A 14,929-nucleotide genomic window follows, 5' to 3' on the forward strand; every position below is an offset into this window, starting at 1 on the left:
CATGAACATTCCAGCTAGTTGTTTGGTATAGATTTTCAGTACCCTGCTAGGTACACCATCAGGGCCTGACACTTTACAAGGGGGTCATACTGAAATGAATGATGTTCTGACGTTGGCCTCCAAGACAGAAAACACTGGGTTCTCAGTCTTTGCAGGGATTTTCATAGACACTGTTGTGTTCTTCTCAAAGCGGGTATAGGTGTTCAGATCATTGGATAATGAAGAGGAGTTGATGTTCCTTCTTCGTAATTGCTTTGATATACTGGCTCCAAGAGAGGTCCTCCAATATGTAGACTCCCAGGAACTTGAAGGCATTAACTCTCTCCAAGACTGCTCCGATAATGAAGATGCATGTCATCATTCTGCCTCCCCTTCCTAAATTTCAGTGAGCTTTTTGGTCATTGAGAGAATGATTGTTCAACTGTCACACAAGCTGAATAGAAGATTTCAGTTGTTCTGGCACCCTGGTCATAAGCTCTTGAGTATCTCTTTGTCCCAATTCCATTATCAGGATTTGTACAACACAGAACATTTCAGCATTATATAGACCCTTGAGATGGAAGTCACGTGATGGAGTAGTGAAATACCAGCCCTCTCCAGAAAAGTTTTTTTTTAAAATGTAAAGAAAAAGCAAACCAAACTTTAAGAATTATTATAGAGCAGCACAATTAAGATACCTATCAGATTTTTATCAAACAAGGGAAAAACCAGATTGGACCAGATTAGAGCTAGATAAAATAGGGGAGAAGATACCTGAACATATACTATATAAGTGGGATGAAAAATTGGTGCAACGTAGGAATTCACCAGTATTGCACCATCTGCTCAACATTTGGAAGAAGATTCACGTAGAAAGGAATAAAATAAATTATCAACGACCAAAATTAATATTGACACAAAATCAACTAATACCTTTCACAATAAATAACCTTTCCTTCAGAGAATGGGAGAGAAAAGGGATCAAAAGAATAGAAAATTGTTTTTTGGGAAGTAAATTATTATCTTTTGAACAAATGAAGGACAAATATAATATAACTCACGATACAAGGTTTGCATGCCACCAACTGAAAACCTACTTGAAGGACAAATTGGGAAACAGTCTGAGGTTACCAGAAGGAAGCAATTTTGAATATGTGATTAGACACAATGATAATTTAAAAATTTATAACAAACATGTACATCAAACTGTAAGAAAAGGAGAATGAGGAAACAAACTGAAACCTAAACAAAAATGGGAACAAGATCTAAACATAAAGATAAAGAATGAAACATGGGAGAAGCTATGCTCCGGAACTGTGAGAAATACAATAAACACGAGGTTACACATGATACAATATAATTGGTTACACAGGCTATACATCACACCCCAAAAGTTAAATAAATGGGACCCAACAGTATCAGACAGATGTTTTCGCTGTAAAAAGGAAAATTTTGGGAAGGTCTAAACCAGATATTAAATAAAATCACAAAAAGCAATATACCAAAAAAAAAACCGAGATCTTCCTTCTAAGTAATATAAGAAATAAAGAATTTGGACTCTATTTGGATGGAGCACAAAAATGATTTATTATGATAGCCCTAGCTGTAGCAAAAAAATGTATTATGTCAACCTGGAAATTAAAAGACAACTTGAGAATACAACATTGGTACATAGAAATAAATAAATGTATTCCATTAGAAAAAAAACATATAATTTAAGAAATAACATTACAATATGGGAACCATACATGAAATACAATAGAGAAATCCTACCATGGACCTCCACCACCTAAAATGACAGAAGGAGAAGACAACGAAATGAACTGACTCAGTATATAAAAGTAAAGGAAAAAATTTGTTTCTTTTTATTAAGTGACAACATTGTTTAACGGGTTTAATGTATCTTACAGATTGAACTTTGAATAAATGGGAAGGGGGGAGAGGGAGAGGGAGGGGCGGAAAAAGGGGAGAAAATGACACTATATATTCAAGAGAAAAATGTCTATGTATTTTGGTCAGTATGGTTTATAATGTGAAAAATAAAAAAAATTTTAAAAATGTAGACCCTTCAGCCCACCTATGTAAACCTACTGCACAACCATCTAATTTTTCCCTACCCATTACCCTTTATTTGTCTTGAATCCATGTGCCTATCAAAGAGTCTTGAATATTTCTATTGTACCAGCCTCCACCACCAACCCTGGCAATGCATTTCAGGCACCCACCACTCTGCATTTAAAAAATATGTTTTTGCCATCTCCCCTAACTTTATCCTCTACTCACCTTAAACCAATTTGCTGTGGTATTTGCCATTGTTACACAGGGACTCATTATTAATTTTTTTTTCCTTAACTGATGTTTATAACAACATTTGAGTATTTGTTGAGCAATAACTTTTTAATAGGGATATTCTGTACCTTTGGAAAATATTTTTGCATGCATAACTGAAATTGAGGATTGAAACCAAGATTGTTCATTGACCATCTAACCAATAATATTCAATGTAATGTGCAGTGGGAAAGCCTGTACATTTCCATTTATTTGCAAGATTAAGTAGGTAAACCACAGAAAACATTTTGGTGACAGAAAGGGGCTTAAAGTGGACTTGTAGGCGACATGGTTAACATAACGGTAAGTGCAATGCTATTACAGCACTAGTGTTCTGGGTTTGAATCTGCTACTGTCTGTAAGGAGTTTGTGTGTTCTCCCTGTGTCTGTGTAGGTTTCATCCAAGTACTGTAGTTTCCTCCCACCTTTCAAAAATGTTTTGAAGTTGTAGATTAATTGGGGTATTTGGGCAGCATGGGCTTGTGGGCCAGAAGGCCCTGTTACCATTCTGTATATCTAAATTTTATATTTAAAACTAAAACTAATTTTACAATATAATTATACTTGAGTTTGTGTTGAATTATATGAAGCAGGGTGCATTTATTTTATTCTGAATAGACGATGTGCTGATCTGTACTTTTACTCTCAAGTAAATGGAATATGCTTGAAGTGGTCTGCTAATTTTGGTCCACATTTTCCATTTACTTTTGTTACTCCAGGAGCATTGAATAACTTCCAAGATCTTAGAATGGATTCTTGAGATTCATATGCATAACATGTAATATTGGTTAATTCCTGGATTACTATTGGGATAGGATTAATGCAATCAGAAAATTTAATTTGTGACTCAAATATTTGTTCAGAAGTGGGTTCCAAATTGTGGGCACCAGCACCGGCATCAGTACTGCACTTCAGTTGCTAAGAAGTTGTGAAAGGAATTGAACATTGAATATTCATCAGTAAAATCCCCACTTCTGATCTTGCAAATAAAAGCAGCTGCCTAACTATCCTTTTGAGGGATGTGACATGCTCTCTCCCTTTGCCCTTTGAACTTTTTTTTACCTGAGCATCTTGATACTACATTTGTCAAATGCTGCCTTGATATCAAGAGGAGTTGCAGAGCAACAGACCTCTTGAACTTAACTCGAGTCCGTGTTTGGAGCAAAGCTGTAATGATACCAATATGGTTTTGTCAGAACCTCATCACTTGCATTGGGAGCTGTGGTTAAATGTCCCTTGATAACAATGTTTCTCACTTTGGTGATTAAGAGTCGATTGAATTACTTATTGGCCAGATTGGCTATGACCTGCATTTTATGAGTAAGAAGGACTGGCAATTTTTCCCAATACTGTATTGCAAAACTTTGGACAGAACAACTAGTTCTAGGTCTTCAGTACTGCAGCTGGGATGTTACTTGATCCTTTAGTCTTTGCTGCGACCAGTCATTTTGCTCATTTCTTGTTATTATGTTGGTGGTGTGAACCTAAGGAGCAGAGACAGGACACTGCTCCGAAGGGTTCAACCACCTGTTCCAAATTCTACCAGCTCCGTACAGGTTTTAAACAGCCTGATAGAGGAGCCGGCGGTGTTTTTAAACCAAAACCCTGCAACCGCAGGTCTGCGCACAGGATGGCAGTGGCTGTGCTCTGCACAGCCATGAGGGGTTGCAGGCTCCAGGGAGCAACAGGGCACCAGAAACTGGAGAACACCCCTTCCATTGAGTAGGAGAGACAGAAGAGACAACCCTACTGGATGGTGACCACGGTGGCAGATCAGCAAAGGACTCAGCAACTGAGGGACCACACAGTCTGTGGGCAACCCGTACAGACTATGGGCTGCTAGAGACTGGGAACCAAGTATTGGAGCCGGGATTTAAAAGGGTACTGAGGGCAGGAAGGGCTCCAGCAGAGCCTCAGGCTCTATAAGGCTTCCTAATCGTATCGGAGGTTTGGACCTGGAGCTCAGATTACTGATGGATGAAGCTAAACAGAGGATGCAGGGATGAGGTGTTGAGTAACAGTGATGATGGTCTCAAATTAAAGGATCAGTTGTTCAGGCCAGAGATGAGAAATTTCTTCCAGAGGGTAGGTGGAATTATGTATCCAAGAAGGCTGTAGAGAATTGGACTCAGCATATTAGACACATTTTGGATAATAGAGGATACGAGGTTGGCACGACATATTTGAAGAACGTGCTTGAGGATGAATGGCGTGTTTCTATTTGTCAAACCGAAAAGATCCAATACCAAAAAAAATTAGCGCCGATATGACGTCACTTTGGTAACAACAGAGCTCTGTGGTACAAAATGAAATCTTTGCTTCTGGCCGAGAAGATGCCAATGGAGCTGGGTTCAAGTTTTCAGCATCGACTGCAGCTAAAGTTGGTGACTCCATTCTCAACATCGGGTAAGGTGCTGTCCGCATCAAAGAAGTCGTCCCTGGGCTCCCGGTCAGGAGCGAGGACCAGAGGTGGTCAGGGAGGTGGTCTTTTGTAACACTATTTCATGTGAAATTTCCACTTGTGGCATCATGTCGGCACTCAAAAAGCCTGTCGTTGTTTGTTGCTATTTAACCACTGATACAGGTATTATGCTGATGCTACTGTGCTGCTTAGTTCCGTTGTTCCAAAATCCGTAAAACATTTGGTCCGAAGCATTTTGGATAAGGGGTGTTCAACCTGTATTGCAAATTTGCATAAATCTATCCATCTTAAAACCTGATTTGAAACAAGAAAGTGCAGACACTTAGATTATAGTAAATACACACAAATGTTAGAGAAATGCGGCAGGTCCTGCAGTGTCCTTAGGAGGTAAAGATAAACAACCAAAGTTTCAGGCTTGAACCCTTCATCAAGGTACCAGCACGTTCCCTTATTTATTAAAACCTGTTTCGCATTCTTTGATCAAATTTCTACTTGTATTAGCAATCAGCTCTTTGTAGAGTCTTGGGAAATGGGGAACAAACAGGAAAGTAGAAGATAATTCATTTGGTGGAGCAGATTTTGGGATGTGGGATGAATAGTTTTTTTATATGCTCATATTGTATTTATTATTATGTATACTCGTGCTTGTATTTGATGGCTTCAGTAGAATTTTAGTGAAAGTTCACTCTGTTTGAAACAATGGTGTGGGGTATGGGCTGAGGCCCAAAACATTGATCATCTCTTGCTTTCCCTGGTTGTTGTATGAGCTGCTGAGTTCTTCCAGCACTTTGGTGTATTGCTCTAGCTCCAACTTTTGGAGATTCCATGTTTACCTCCTGTCTGGGTTACGAGGCACAATCTTGCTAACAGCAGGATTTGCTGTTTTTTTTAATAACAATATTACTCTGCTGTTGGGATACTTTCGCATCTTCCATTTGGTAAAATTGGAGTTCTTATTTTTAAAATGTCATGCAACCAAATAAAAATTATAGGTATTTTTACAGATTTATTTATGGGTATTATTATAGTCTTATTTATTTGAAGAATCTTTATATTCTTTCATGTTATTATGAAGACAGTGATTTTTCTTTTGCTTTCACACCCTCACAACACAAATGAATAAATGATCATGCTGGCATTACAAAAAATATACAACATTAATAAAGAAAAAAAGAAAATACAAATTTGACTTTATATTTATACAGAGAGGGTTTTGAAGATAAATGTGCAGATTTTCTGGAGAGAATTCTGGGGCTACTTTTTAATGTTGAAAAAGCAAAATATTTGAGAATTAATTATATAAAATTGCCTCGAATTCCACACTTACTGGAAACGCGTAAATCAACAGTCATGAATTTGGCTGGGCTATGATGGCCCTCATGAACGTTTAGTTAATGACGTCTTCCTTTCTTGAGTTTGCACAGATCATAGGCACTTGGGTAAGGTTTAAAAGGTGCATGCTACTTTGGATTTGAAGCACAGTTAATATTTTGGAGAGCAGAAGACTGCTTTGAGGCGAGTTGGTAATATCTGGTTGTTAATAAGGATGAACCTGCTATTCATTTTTTTGTGAACCACAAAAAAAATTCTCATCAAAAAAGTAAGTTGTGTTTCAAATTAGGTTGATGATTGAGCAGATAAGTCCTCAGCTGTGAATATGACTCTTTAATACTTTCATCAGTCCTTTTGCTGAAATGCTGCTGAGTGAATTGTTAGCAAGAGCTGATGATTCAAACCAAAGTAAAATCAGAAAAGAACAACACCGAAATTTCACCAATATCCAAAATGATAACTAAAAATTAAGCTGTTCCCTTTTTCTTAAGAATCTGAGTAATGTACACTTATTCTTAATTTGATATTTTAAGAATTTCCTTGCAACTTTAAAAATGGATTGTTCAACCAGTGATATCCTGCTAAATTATAGTCATTTATTTGATTAAATTCAGTAATTCAGGTTGTGCTGAGGACAGTGCAGACTATGAGCTATGATTGTGCTGTTCTAAACGGGTGATGCTCCCAACTATATTGGGATCCATTTGTAACAGTGCTTCAGTAAATAACAACTAAAATAATTACCTGAAGCCTCTCCAATTGTGTAAGGGCAAGTTGCAGTACTGTATCCATGTTTGCTTTATTACTCTCAATTGACCATTTCAAACAACACAAACTTTACAAACAACACATTAACTTGTTCTAAAGATGGTTCAAAATTTCCCTGGAAACCATTTACAATCAAATTCATAATTGCACATTTCAACTGTCAAATTGGATACAGTATGAAAGTTGCTGTGGGGCTTTGCCAATATTTGTGTTTTATGCACATGCCTCCATGTTGTGGTAACTGGGCAGTTTTATTATTGGACAAATTGTGTAATTGTATTTCTATAAGAAATTTGCGTGTACTGCATTTCTGCTTGCTAGAATGGTTGCCTTGATTCCTCAAAAGATGGAAGGATCTACAATCACAGATGTGATCAGTTTTTAATTGATTAATGAACATTTTTTCTTGATTGAGCTACAACCATGGTTAAATGTTCATTTGCCTATGTACCTTTTACAGCCTGTGAAACTACGCAGCCAACAGGACCACCCATAAACATCTCAGCTGGGAATCCTAGGAAGGAACCAAAATAGTTCAATTATAGAACTCCTATTGATGTCACCAATGACTGGATCTCTCGTTGCATTACTCATAAGGAAGGAATTTCAAAATAGGTGGGAAACTGTGGCTTAACATCTTCCTCCCCCCTTGCATTGGCAGAGATGCACAGGACGCAGTCTATGGAAGAAATGGGTATGATTATGGAGTCTATCGCTTGCGTGTGGAGTTCCAGAGAGGCAGAGGAGTTGGCGGAGTCGGCGGTGGATCTCGAGGAAGACCAGGACCACCAGCCCGCAGATCAGATTTCAGGGTCATTGTCTCCGGTGCGTTTTTGTTTTCCGTTTCATGTTTGACAGCCAATGTTTTTGTTCTAAAGACCTGAATAGAGTTGGAAAACCCTTTATTGTAGAGTGTCCCTATAAAGCTGGGGTATCCATATGATGACCAACAACCCCAGCAAACCAACCCACAAAGCCCAGGCGACTATTTTTTAATTCTGTGTTTCGTTTGATTTAAGTTTTTTGATCTGGGAGGATTGGAATGGGCTGTTTGTTGATTAACCATCAATGAAAATATCAACGCCTGTTAATCCCAGCAAATTAACTGGAACACCTGTTTAGCCATTATGTTGGACTGCAAGGGACCATGAAATAAAATTGGAAATAAAGATTTGGACCCTGCTGGTATCAAGCAACTTCATTTTTTAAGGATGAAGATTATTGGCACAAGCATCTTCATGTGGATATTTACATAGCCTTATTCAACAAAACTACAGAATGCACAGCGTAGCAAATGCGTTATTTCTGCCTTCCCTTGGAATCTTCAATGTATCACCATAGTAGCTTTAGTTTAAAATCATGCACGATATAAAATGACTGGTTTGGAAAAAAAAATAGAAATTGTCCTTTTTAAAGCTCATCTATCATTATTTGCCAGTTCTTTCCATCACCCTTCAGACATTGGTTACTTGCAAGATTTTGGTACCACAGGGATCATCTAGTACCCACCAAAACAACCATTCATCTTGAGATGAGCCTATCCAGCAACTTCTTTGACCCTCTGAAAGCCATACTGTCTGATCCCATCATTCAGTGTCCACACTGAGGATTTTTACTGTGAGAATAACTCAGGAGAAAATCATCAGGATTCCTACCCCTTTAATCCAAGGGTGCCAAAGTCGATTGGAACAGCACATATGAAACAAGCTTGTTCATAGTTTGATACCATTCATCTTGAAGTGGCACTGATTGCTTGGAGTAGAAACAAAAATGTTGGATTGTATTGGATCAGTCAACATCTTAAAAAGAAAAAGACAAACTATCTTTTTCGACTTCGTGCTGACTGACCCCCTTTTGGTCTACTATTTTTGTCCCTTATTTCCAGAATTTATTTAAATTCTGCTAATTGATATTCCTGGACCGATGCTTCTAACTTCATGAAGAAAACAAGGATGTGAGGCCCATTCATTTCCATCATATTGAAGAAAATGTTGGGACAAAGCACATTCTTTCTGGATTGATTCTTCAGAGATGCTGCTTAATTATGCTGGACACTTATTTTCCATATTGACTTGGTATTAATGGTCTATGGCCAATACTTCCTGAACTCAATCCATTTTGTACATGGGTCTCTTTCACTTGCGGAATGAGCGGAAAGTTTTAATAAAATCATGGAAATGAATTAAAAGTTCTGAGGGTGAAAACTGAGAACAGCTGAAATCAGATTTGGTATTTTCACTACCCTGGAACTATTAATGCAAAATTCCAATACGTGGACACCAATTAACACAACAGGTCACAGAACTTGCCCTGCATATTTCACACAAACCTTTTCTGGGTTACAAAAAAGACACTTCATTAAACCCTTCCTTAATTAGCACTTAAAATGTGTTCAATCCTAACCTGATTTGGGAGAATACTTGCAGCAAATTAGTGCACACATACTGTTTTAGGAGATGGTTGAATGCAATTGAAATTTCTAAGAAGAGCTGTTCACATTCTGTTTTATCTTTTCTGCTAACTTTGAAAAACAGAGTTCTGGAGGTGATTTATTTAAATATTCACTTATTTTTCTTGTTATTTCTTCATTTTTGCAGTGTTCTGAATGAAGCCTCATTGGCGGTTGTGCATTCAGTACTTTCCAATTCATTTACCAGGATTAACATTTGCATTTCTTTCCTGTGTAGGGCTTCCTCCCTCTGGTAGCTGGCAGGATTTGAAAGATCATATGCGAGAAGCTGGTGATGTTTGCTATGCAGATGTTTTGGGAGAAGGTGCTGGAGTGGTGGAATTTCTTCGCAAGGAGGACATGGATTATGCAATAAGAAAGCTCGACGATACAAAATTTCGCTCTCATGAGGTTAGTTTATTTGTGCTAAGTTCAGATATGCTTTAGAAAAGTTTGCAATATTTAGTTGTTGCATTAGTGGTGCCATTTCTCAGTAGTTCTGTTGGTAAGTGTGTATCTTAGGTGCTACAGATATGTGATTGTCATTGAATAACAGGCGACTCCTATGTTACAGCCATTTGAGTTCCAGAAATTTGCCCTTACAGAATTCACAGAACATTCCTATAAAAAATAGATATGGAATAAAATTCAATCTTATGTAATTTGAGGGAAAGGGTTAATAAATAATTTATTTTCAACTCTCATTGATTGGCATATCCACGGATGACATTGGCTTTCCCCCTTCATAATGATTTTGATTAAACTAGAAAAAAGCTACTTTATTTGTTGCTTCTGATTTGGCAATGGAGAGATGAATCTGCTTGGGCTGGACTTGTTTTTTAGAACAAAATATGAATAAAGGCTAAGACTAAACACTCCTGCTGTTCGGCTCCGAATCATGGGTCCTCTACCGGCATCACCTATGGCTCCTAGAACGCTTCCACCAGCATTGTCTCCGCTCCATCCTCAACATTCATTGGAGCGACTTCATCCCTAACATCGAAGTACTCGAGATGGCAGAGGCCAACAGCATCGAGTCCACGCTGCTGAAGATCTGGGTGGGTCACGTCTCCAGAATGGAGGACCATCGCCTTCCCAAGATCGTGTTATATGGTGAGCTCTCCACTGGCCACCGTGACAGAGGTGCACCAAAGAAGAGGTACAAGGACTACCTAAAGAAATCTCTTGGTGCCTGCCACATTGACCACCGCCAGTGGGCTGATATCGCCTCAAACCGTACATCTTGGCGCCTCACAGTTTGGCGGCAGCAACCTCCTTTGAAGTAGACCGCAGAGCCCACCTCACTGACAAAAGACAAAGGAGGAAAAACCCAACACCCAACCCCAACCAACCAATTTTCCCTTGCAACCGCTGCAACCGTGTTTGCCTGTCCCGCATCGGACTTGTCAGCCACAAACGAGCCTGCAGCTGACGTGGACATTTACCCCCTCCATAAATCTTCGTCCGCGAAGCCAAGCCAAAAAAAGAAAACTGGTGACAAAATTTGCTCACAAAACACCAATTGTCTCTGCTAAGTTTATTAGTTTTCACTTTGGATGATGCAGTTGTAATACTTTGGTAGATTGAGAATTGATCTTAAAGGACAACAGTAGAAATGTGATAATCTGTGTAGCCTGGGTAACTATGAATAAATTGAGCATTGGTTTACTTTTAAAATATATTGCTTATTAAGTTTGCATGAGAAACTAATGATATTGTGCACATTTGAGATGAGATATGTAGCATCTCATTATCTACCATCTAACTATGCCCTACAATATCCATTTAATTAGAGAATAGAATTTGTGATGAGACCCAAAAGTGATTGTTTTCTTCGTAGTGAACTAGAGAAAGTTGTGGCTCATCCAAAACTACACATCATATAATTAAACTGACAATGCAAAAGTAGTATAATAAGATCGAAAGTAGAATGGTCATGTGTGGCATTTAGATTATAATGGGAAAATGGCCCCAATGGCTGCTGCTGTAGATGAGTAGGTGGTGTGCGTAAACTTAGGAGACCCCAAGGTTGATGATGGTTGAGATGCCTTGATGAAGCTTTGATAGTTAAGAATGGATACAGGCAAAGACAGTCCCACAAAGTGAATAGTAAAGGAAAAACAAATAATGGAGGCTATAAAAGATAGTTGGCTATTAGATATGTTAATTAATAAAATATTTTTGTGTATAAAGGAGAAACAATAGAGATAATGGCAGTTCATTCAAGATTGAGACAAACATTATGATTTAGAAAATTCAAAGATCCATGAAGTTTGCATATTATGTTTGAGGTGAAATTGAAAGGACAAGGAGAAGGGCTTAAGGACACAACTGCTTAAAAAAGAAAAAAAGCTTAGAGTTCTGCCAATCATCAGGATTTTGCTTGAGAAAATAAACATTAAGGCAGATCTAGCCAATATCTGTTTCTTGTTAGATATGTGTTCTGCTTTATTTTTTCATATCAATGACGACTTATCTAATGCAAAAGAGTGCAGGTTTTTTCTCAGTCTTGTGGTTTGAGACTTGGAAACCCTTCACTTTTTGTTACTCCAGGAAAACAGATGAGGGAGGCACTGACAGTACAGGTATGCACCGCTTAACATCCGTTCTGGAAACGTCCAATCTCATATATGTCCGGGGTCCCATAAGGTTATAATAGTTTAGAAATCCCCATCATAGAACAGGGTGTAGTGGATTTGTGCAATAACTTCCCGCATGCAACACGTGTATTTCGTCTTTTGCATACAAAGGCTTACATATGTAGGAACCGTACTTTCTATCTTTCATGTCTCTCAAACACAGCAAAACCAGTGCTGGTGATAGCAGTAGCAAGAGACAAAGAAGTATTGATTTGGAAGTGAAACAAAAGGTTATTAAACAACACAAAGGTGGGAAAACAGTGAATGATATTCTCATGATTTAGGCATGTTGCACTCGACAAACATGACAATCTTCAAAAACAAAGAAAATTCTCCAAGCTGTTAAAGGATTGGTTCCACTGAAAGCTACAAGGCTAATGAAAATATGAGAGGGACCCTATAATCAAATATAGAAAAATTGCTAATGTCGTGGATTGAGGACCAAACACAAAAGCGAGTCCCTCTCAGCATGTTGACGATCACTGCTAAGACATGAAGCTTGTTCCAGATGCTTAAAGAAAAAGCAGGACCAGACTACGATATCGTGTTTAGTACTGATGGTTCTGGAGTACTACTCTCGATGGTTCAGTCGCTTTAAACAACATTTTTTGTTGCATAAAGTGAGTCTGGGAGTGCTGATGTAAAGGCAGCAGAAGAAGTTGTTGAAGCCTTAAATAAATTCATTGTAGAGGGACAAAATCTCCTTATTCTGGAAGCAAATGCCTGAAAGGACCTTCATCCATAAGGAGGCCAAGTCGATGCCAGGCTGTAAGGCTTTTAAAAACCGAGTGACAGTGTTGTTAGAAGGCAATGTTGCTGGCTACAAGTTGAAGCCATTTCTTATTTCTCAAAGGGAAAACCCCAGGGCTTTCAAGAACATTAGCAAATACACCTTACTGGTTTATTACAGAAGCGATTTTTAACAAGTCCTGGATGACACAAATGCTGTTTCAGGATGCCCTTCTCGATTGCTACGCCAGTAAATGGAGAAGTACTGCTTGGAAGAAGGTATATCTTTCAAGATTTCACCAATGAAAGGACACCACCTTTTTAATCCAGCCAATGGACCATGGGGTTATTGCAGCATTCGAGCCCTGCTCTTTGAGGACGACCTTTACTCAGGGTGTTGCTGCAACTGATGACACTGGCAAGACACTGATACATTTCTAGGAGTACAACATTTTCCACTGCACAAAGAACCTTCCTTGGGCCTGGAATGATGTAACCACAGAGTGCATGAATGGCAGATATAAAAAAACAAAATACTGAGGCAGTATGTGCAAGTGATTTGAAAAAGATGATGAGAAACCTGGTAAACAACAACCTGAACCTAGACATAAATGATGAGGACATTGAAGAACTCCTAGAGGTGATTCCTGAGGAACTAACAAATGAAGAGTTGCTGGAGCTAGAGCAAATAGCTGAAGGAAAGGCAAGGGAAAAATAAACTGCAGGAGAAGAAGAACAGGTGCAGAAGAGGTTCACTGTTAAGGGGTTAGCCATATTCTTTGCAAACCGTAGCAGCTTGCTGAAGAGTGCTGGACCCAAATACTGAATGCTTTTCGAGCAGTGTTTGCTGCATATGAAGAAATTTAAGAAAAGAAAAAGCAATCTAGGCAAACAACACTGGACATATCTCTGAAGAAGCCAACACCTTCCCAGGAAGAACCTCAGGCAGGCCCTTAAGGCATTACAGAGTGATAGTTAATCAGTGGAGGTTATTTGACCTGCCACTCTTCCAGTGGAACACTGAGGAAGTGGAGAACAGTGATGTGGATGATCCTTATCCTCTTTGTTAAATTATGTGTGATATAGGATAAGGAAGTGTTTACATTAAAGTTTAAAAAAAAATTGTTTAATTTAGCTCAAGTTCAGTAACCCATATAGCTTTGCTAAGTATAAACAGTAATATGGTGTTCACCCAACATCCACATTGCCAATCTTCACAGAGCGTATCGGGGATGTTAAGTGGCACATACCTGTACTAAGACTGAGATACTGAGAAGGGTCAAAACACTTTGTGGGTTCCAACCTGGAATGGTTACCACTGTGAATGGAAATGCTGAAGCTTGAAAAATAAATTATCTTAAAAGTTTGAAGCATACAAATATCTTGATGGCTGTCATGAAACAAAGGGCATCCACTCTGCACTCTTGGCTGGAGAAATAGCATTGTTAATTAATTGATAAACTTCCCTTAATTACAGGATAAAAACCAGAAACCGTGCCCTTGAGATTTTGATGTTAAGAAGCCTGTGTCCAGTTGCACAAACTTCAATATTTACATCGACTGAGTTAACTGAACTTATTCTTCATTATTGAGTATTGTTTCCATTGGTGATGGTGTGAACCATGAAGGAGTACAGAATAGAGCCTGTTAGCATTCATACTGTGTTAACACAGCTGGTGCCATTGAAATTACAGGTAGTTCTCAACTTACGACTGTTTTCTGTCCAACCGGTCATATCTTGAAATGGACAGGCATTGGAAATTTACTCCGTTTTATTGTTCGTCAAATACAACATGGTGACCTGCTCTCATGAAAGTTGGCCACCAGCCAGCTTTCACGAGCAGTTGACGACACTATTTTCCTTAGATAGCCCCCTACTTTCATTCGAAAAGTATAATTTTTATATTTACATTTTTTTTTAATTGGTCACAATTTTATGCTGTAAGACGCATATACAATGCCAAGAAAGGAGAAAAGTGGAAATTTGAGAAGACAAATTATTGCAATAAGATTCAATAATTACCACTTAATCATAGATTTGTTGTACCAGTGCAGAACAATTAATACAGAAAGTTGGAAGAAACTCTTCTCCAGATGTTGCAGTAATTCAGGTGTTTCCTAAAAGGTTAATGCAGGTTCAGTATAAAATGCCCAGAACATTCATTGCCATATTCCACATAAATTACCATTTTCTTGCAGAGAATACTTCACAGCATCCACAACAAAATTGTTCTTCTTTCTATAACTATGAATTGTGGACCATGGAAAGATTCCCAAATGTGT

The 14,929-nt window shown here is 38.4% G+C and overlaps 2 protein-coding genes across 5 annotated transcripts in view; one reads left to right on the forward strand and one right to left on the reverse strand.

Moving 5' to 3' along the window:
- LOC138761214 (serine/arginine-rich splicing factor 1B-like) overlaps positions 1 to 14,929 on the forward strand; it is a 79,993-nt gene that overhangs the window by 62,720 nt on the left and 2,344 nt on the right. For both annotated transcript variants that reach the window (XM_069932976.1, XM_069932977.1), the window contains 2 exons: positions 7,491 to 7,654; positions 9,517 to 9,689. In XM_069932976.1, the coding sequence (XP_069789077.1) occupies positions 7,491 to 7,654; positions 9,517 to 9,689 (337 nt within the window). The remainder of the gene's footprint in view (positions 1 to 7,490; positions 7,655 to 9,516; positions 9,690 to 14,929) is intronic.
- gatc (glutamyl-tRNA amidotransferase subunit C) overlaps positions 1 to 14,929 on the reverse strand; it is a 42,847-nt gene that overhangs the window by 13,599 nt on the left and 14,319 nt on the right. The window lies entirely within an intron of this gene.

This window comes from Narcine bancroftii, chromosome 4 (assembly GCF_036971445.1).
Source record: "Narcine bancroftii isolate sNarBan1 chromosome 4, sNarBan1.hap1, whole genome shotgun sequence".
NCBI classification, from domain to species: domain Eukaryota; kingdom Metazoa; phylum Chordata; class Chondrichthyes; order Torpediniformes; family Narcinidae; genus Narcine; species Narcine bancroftii.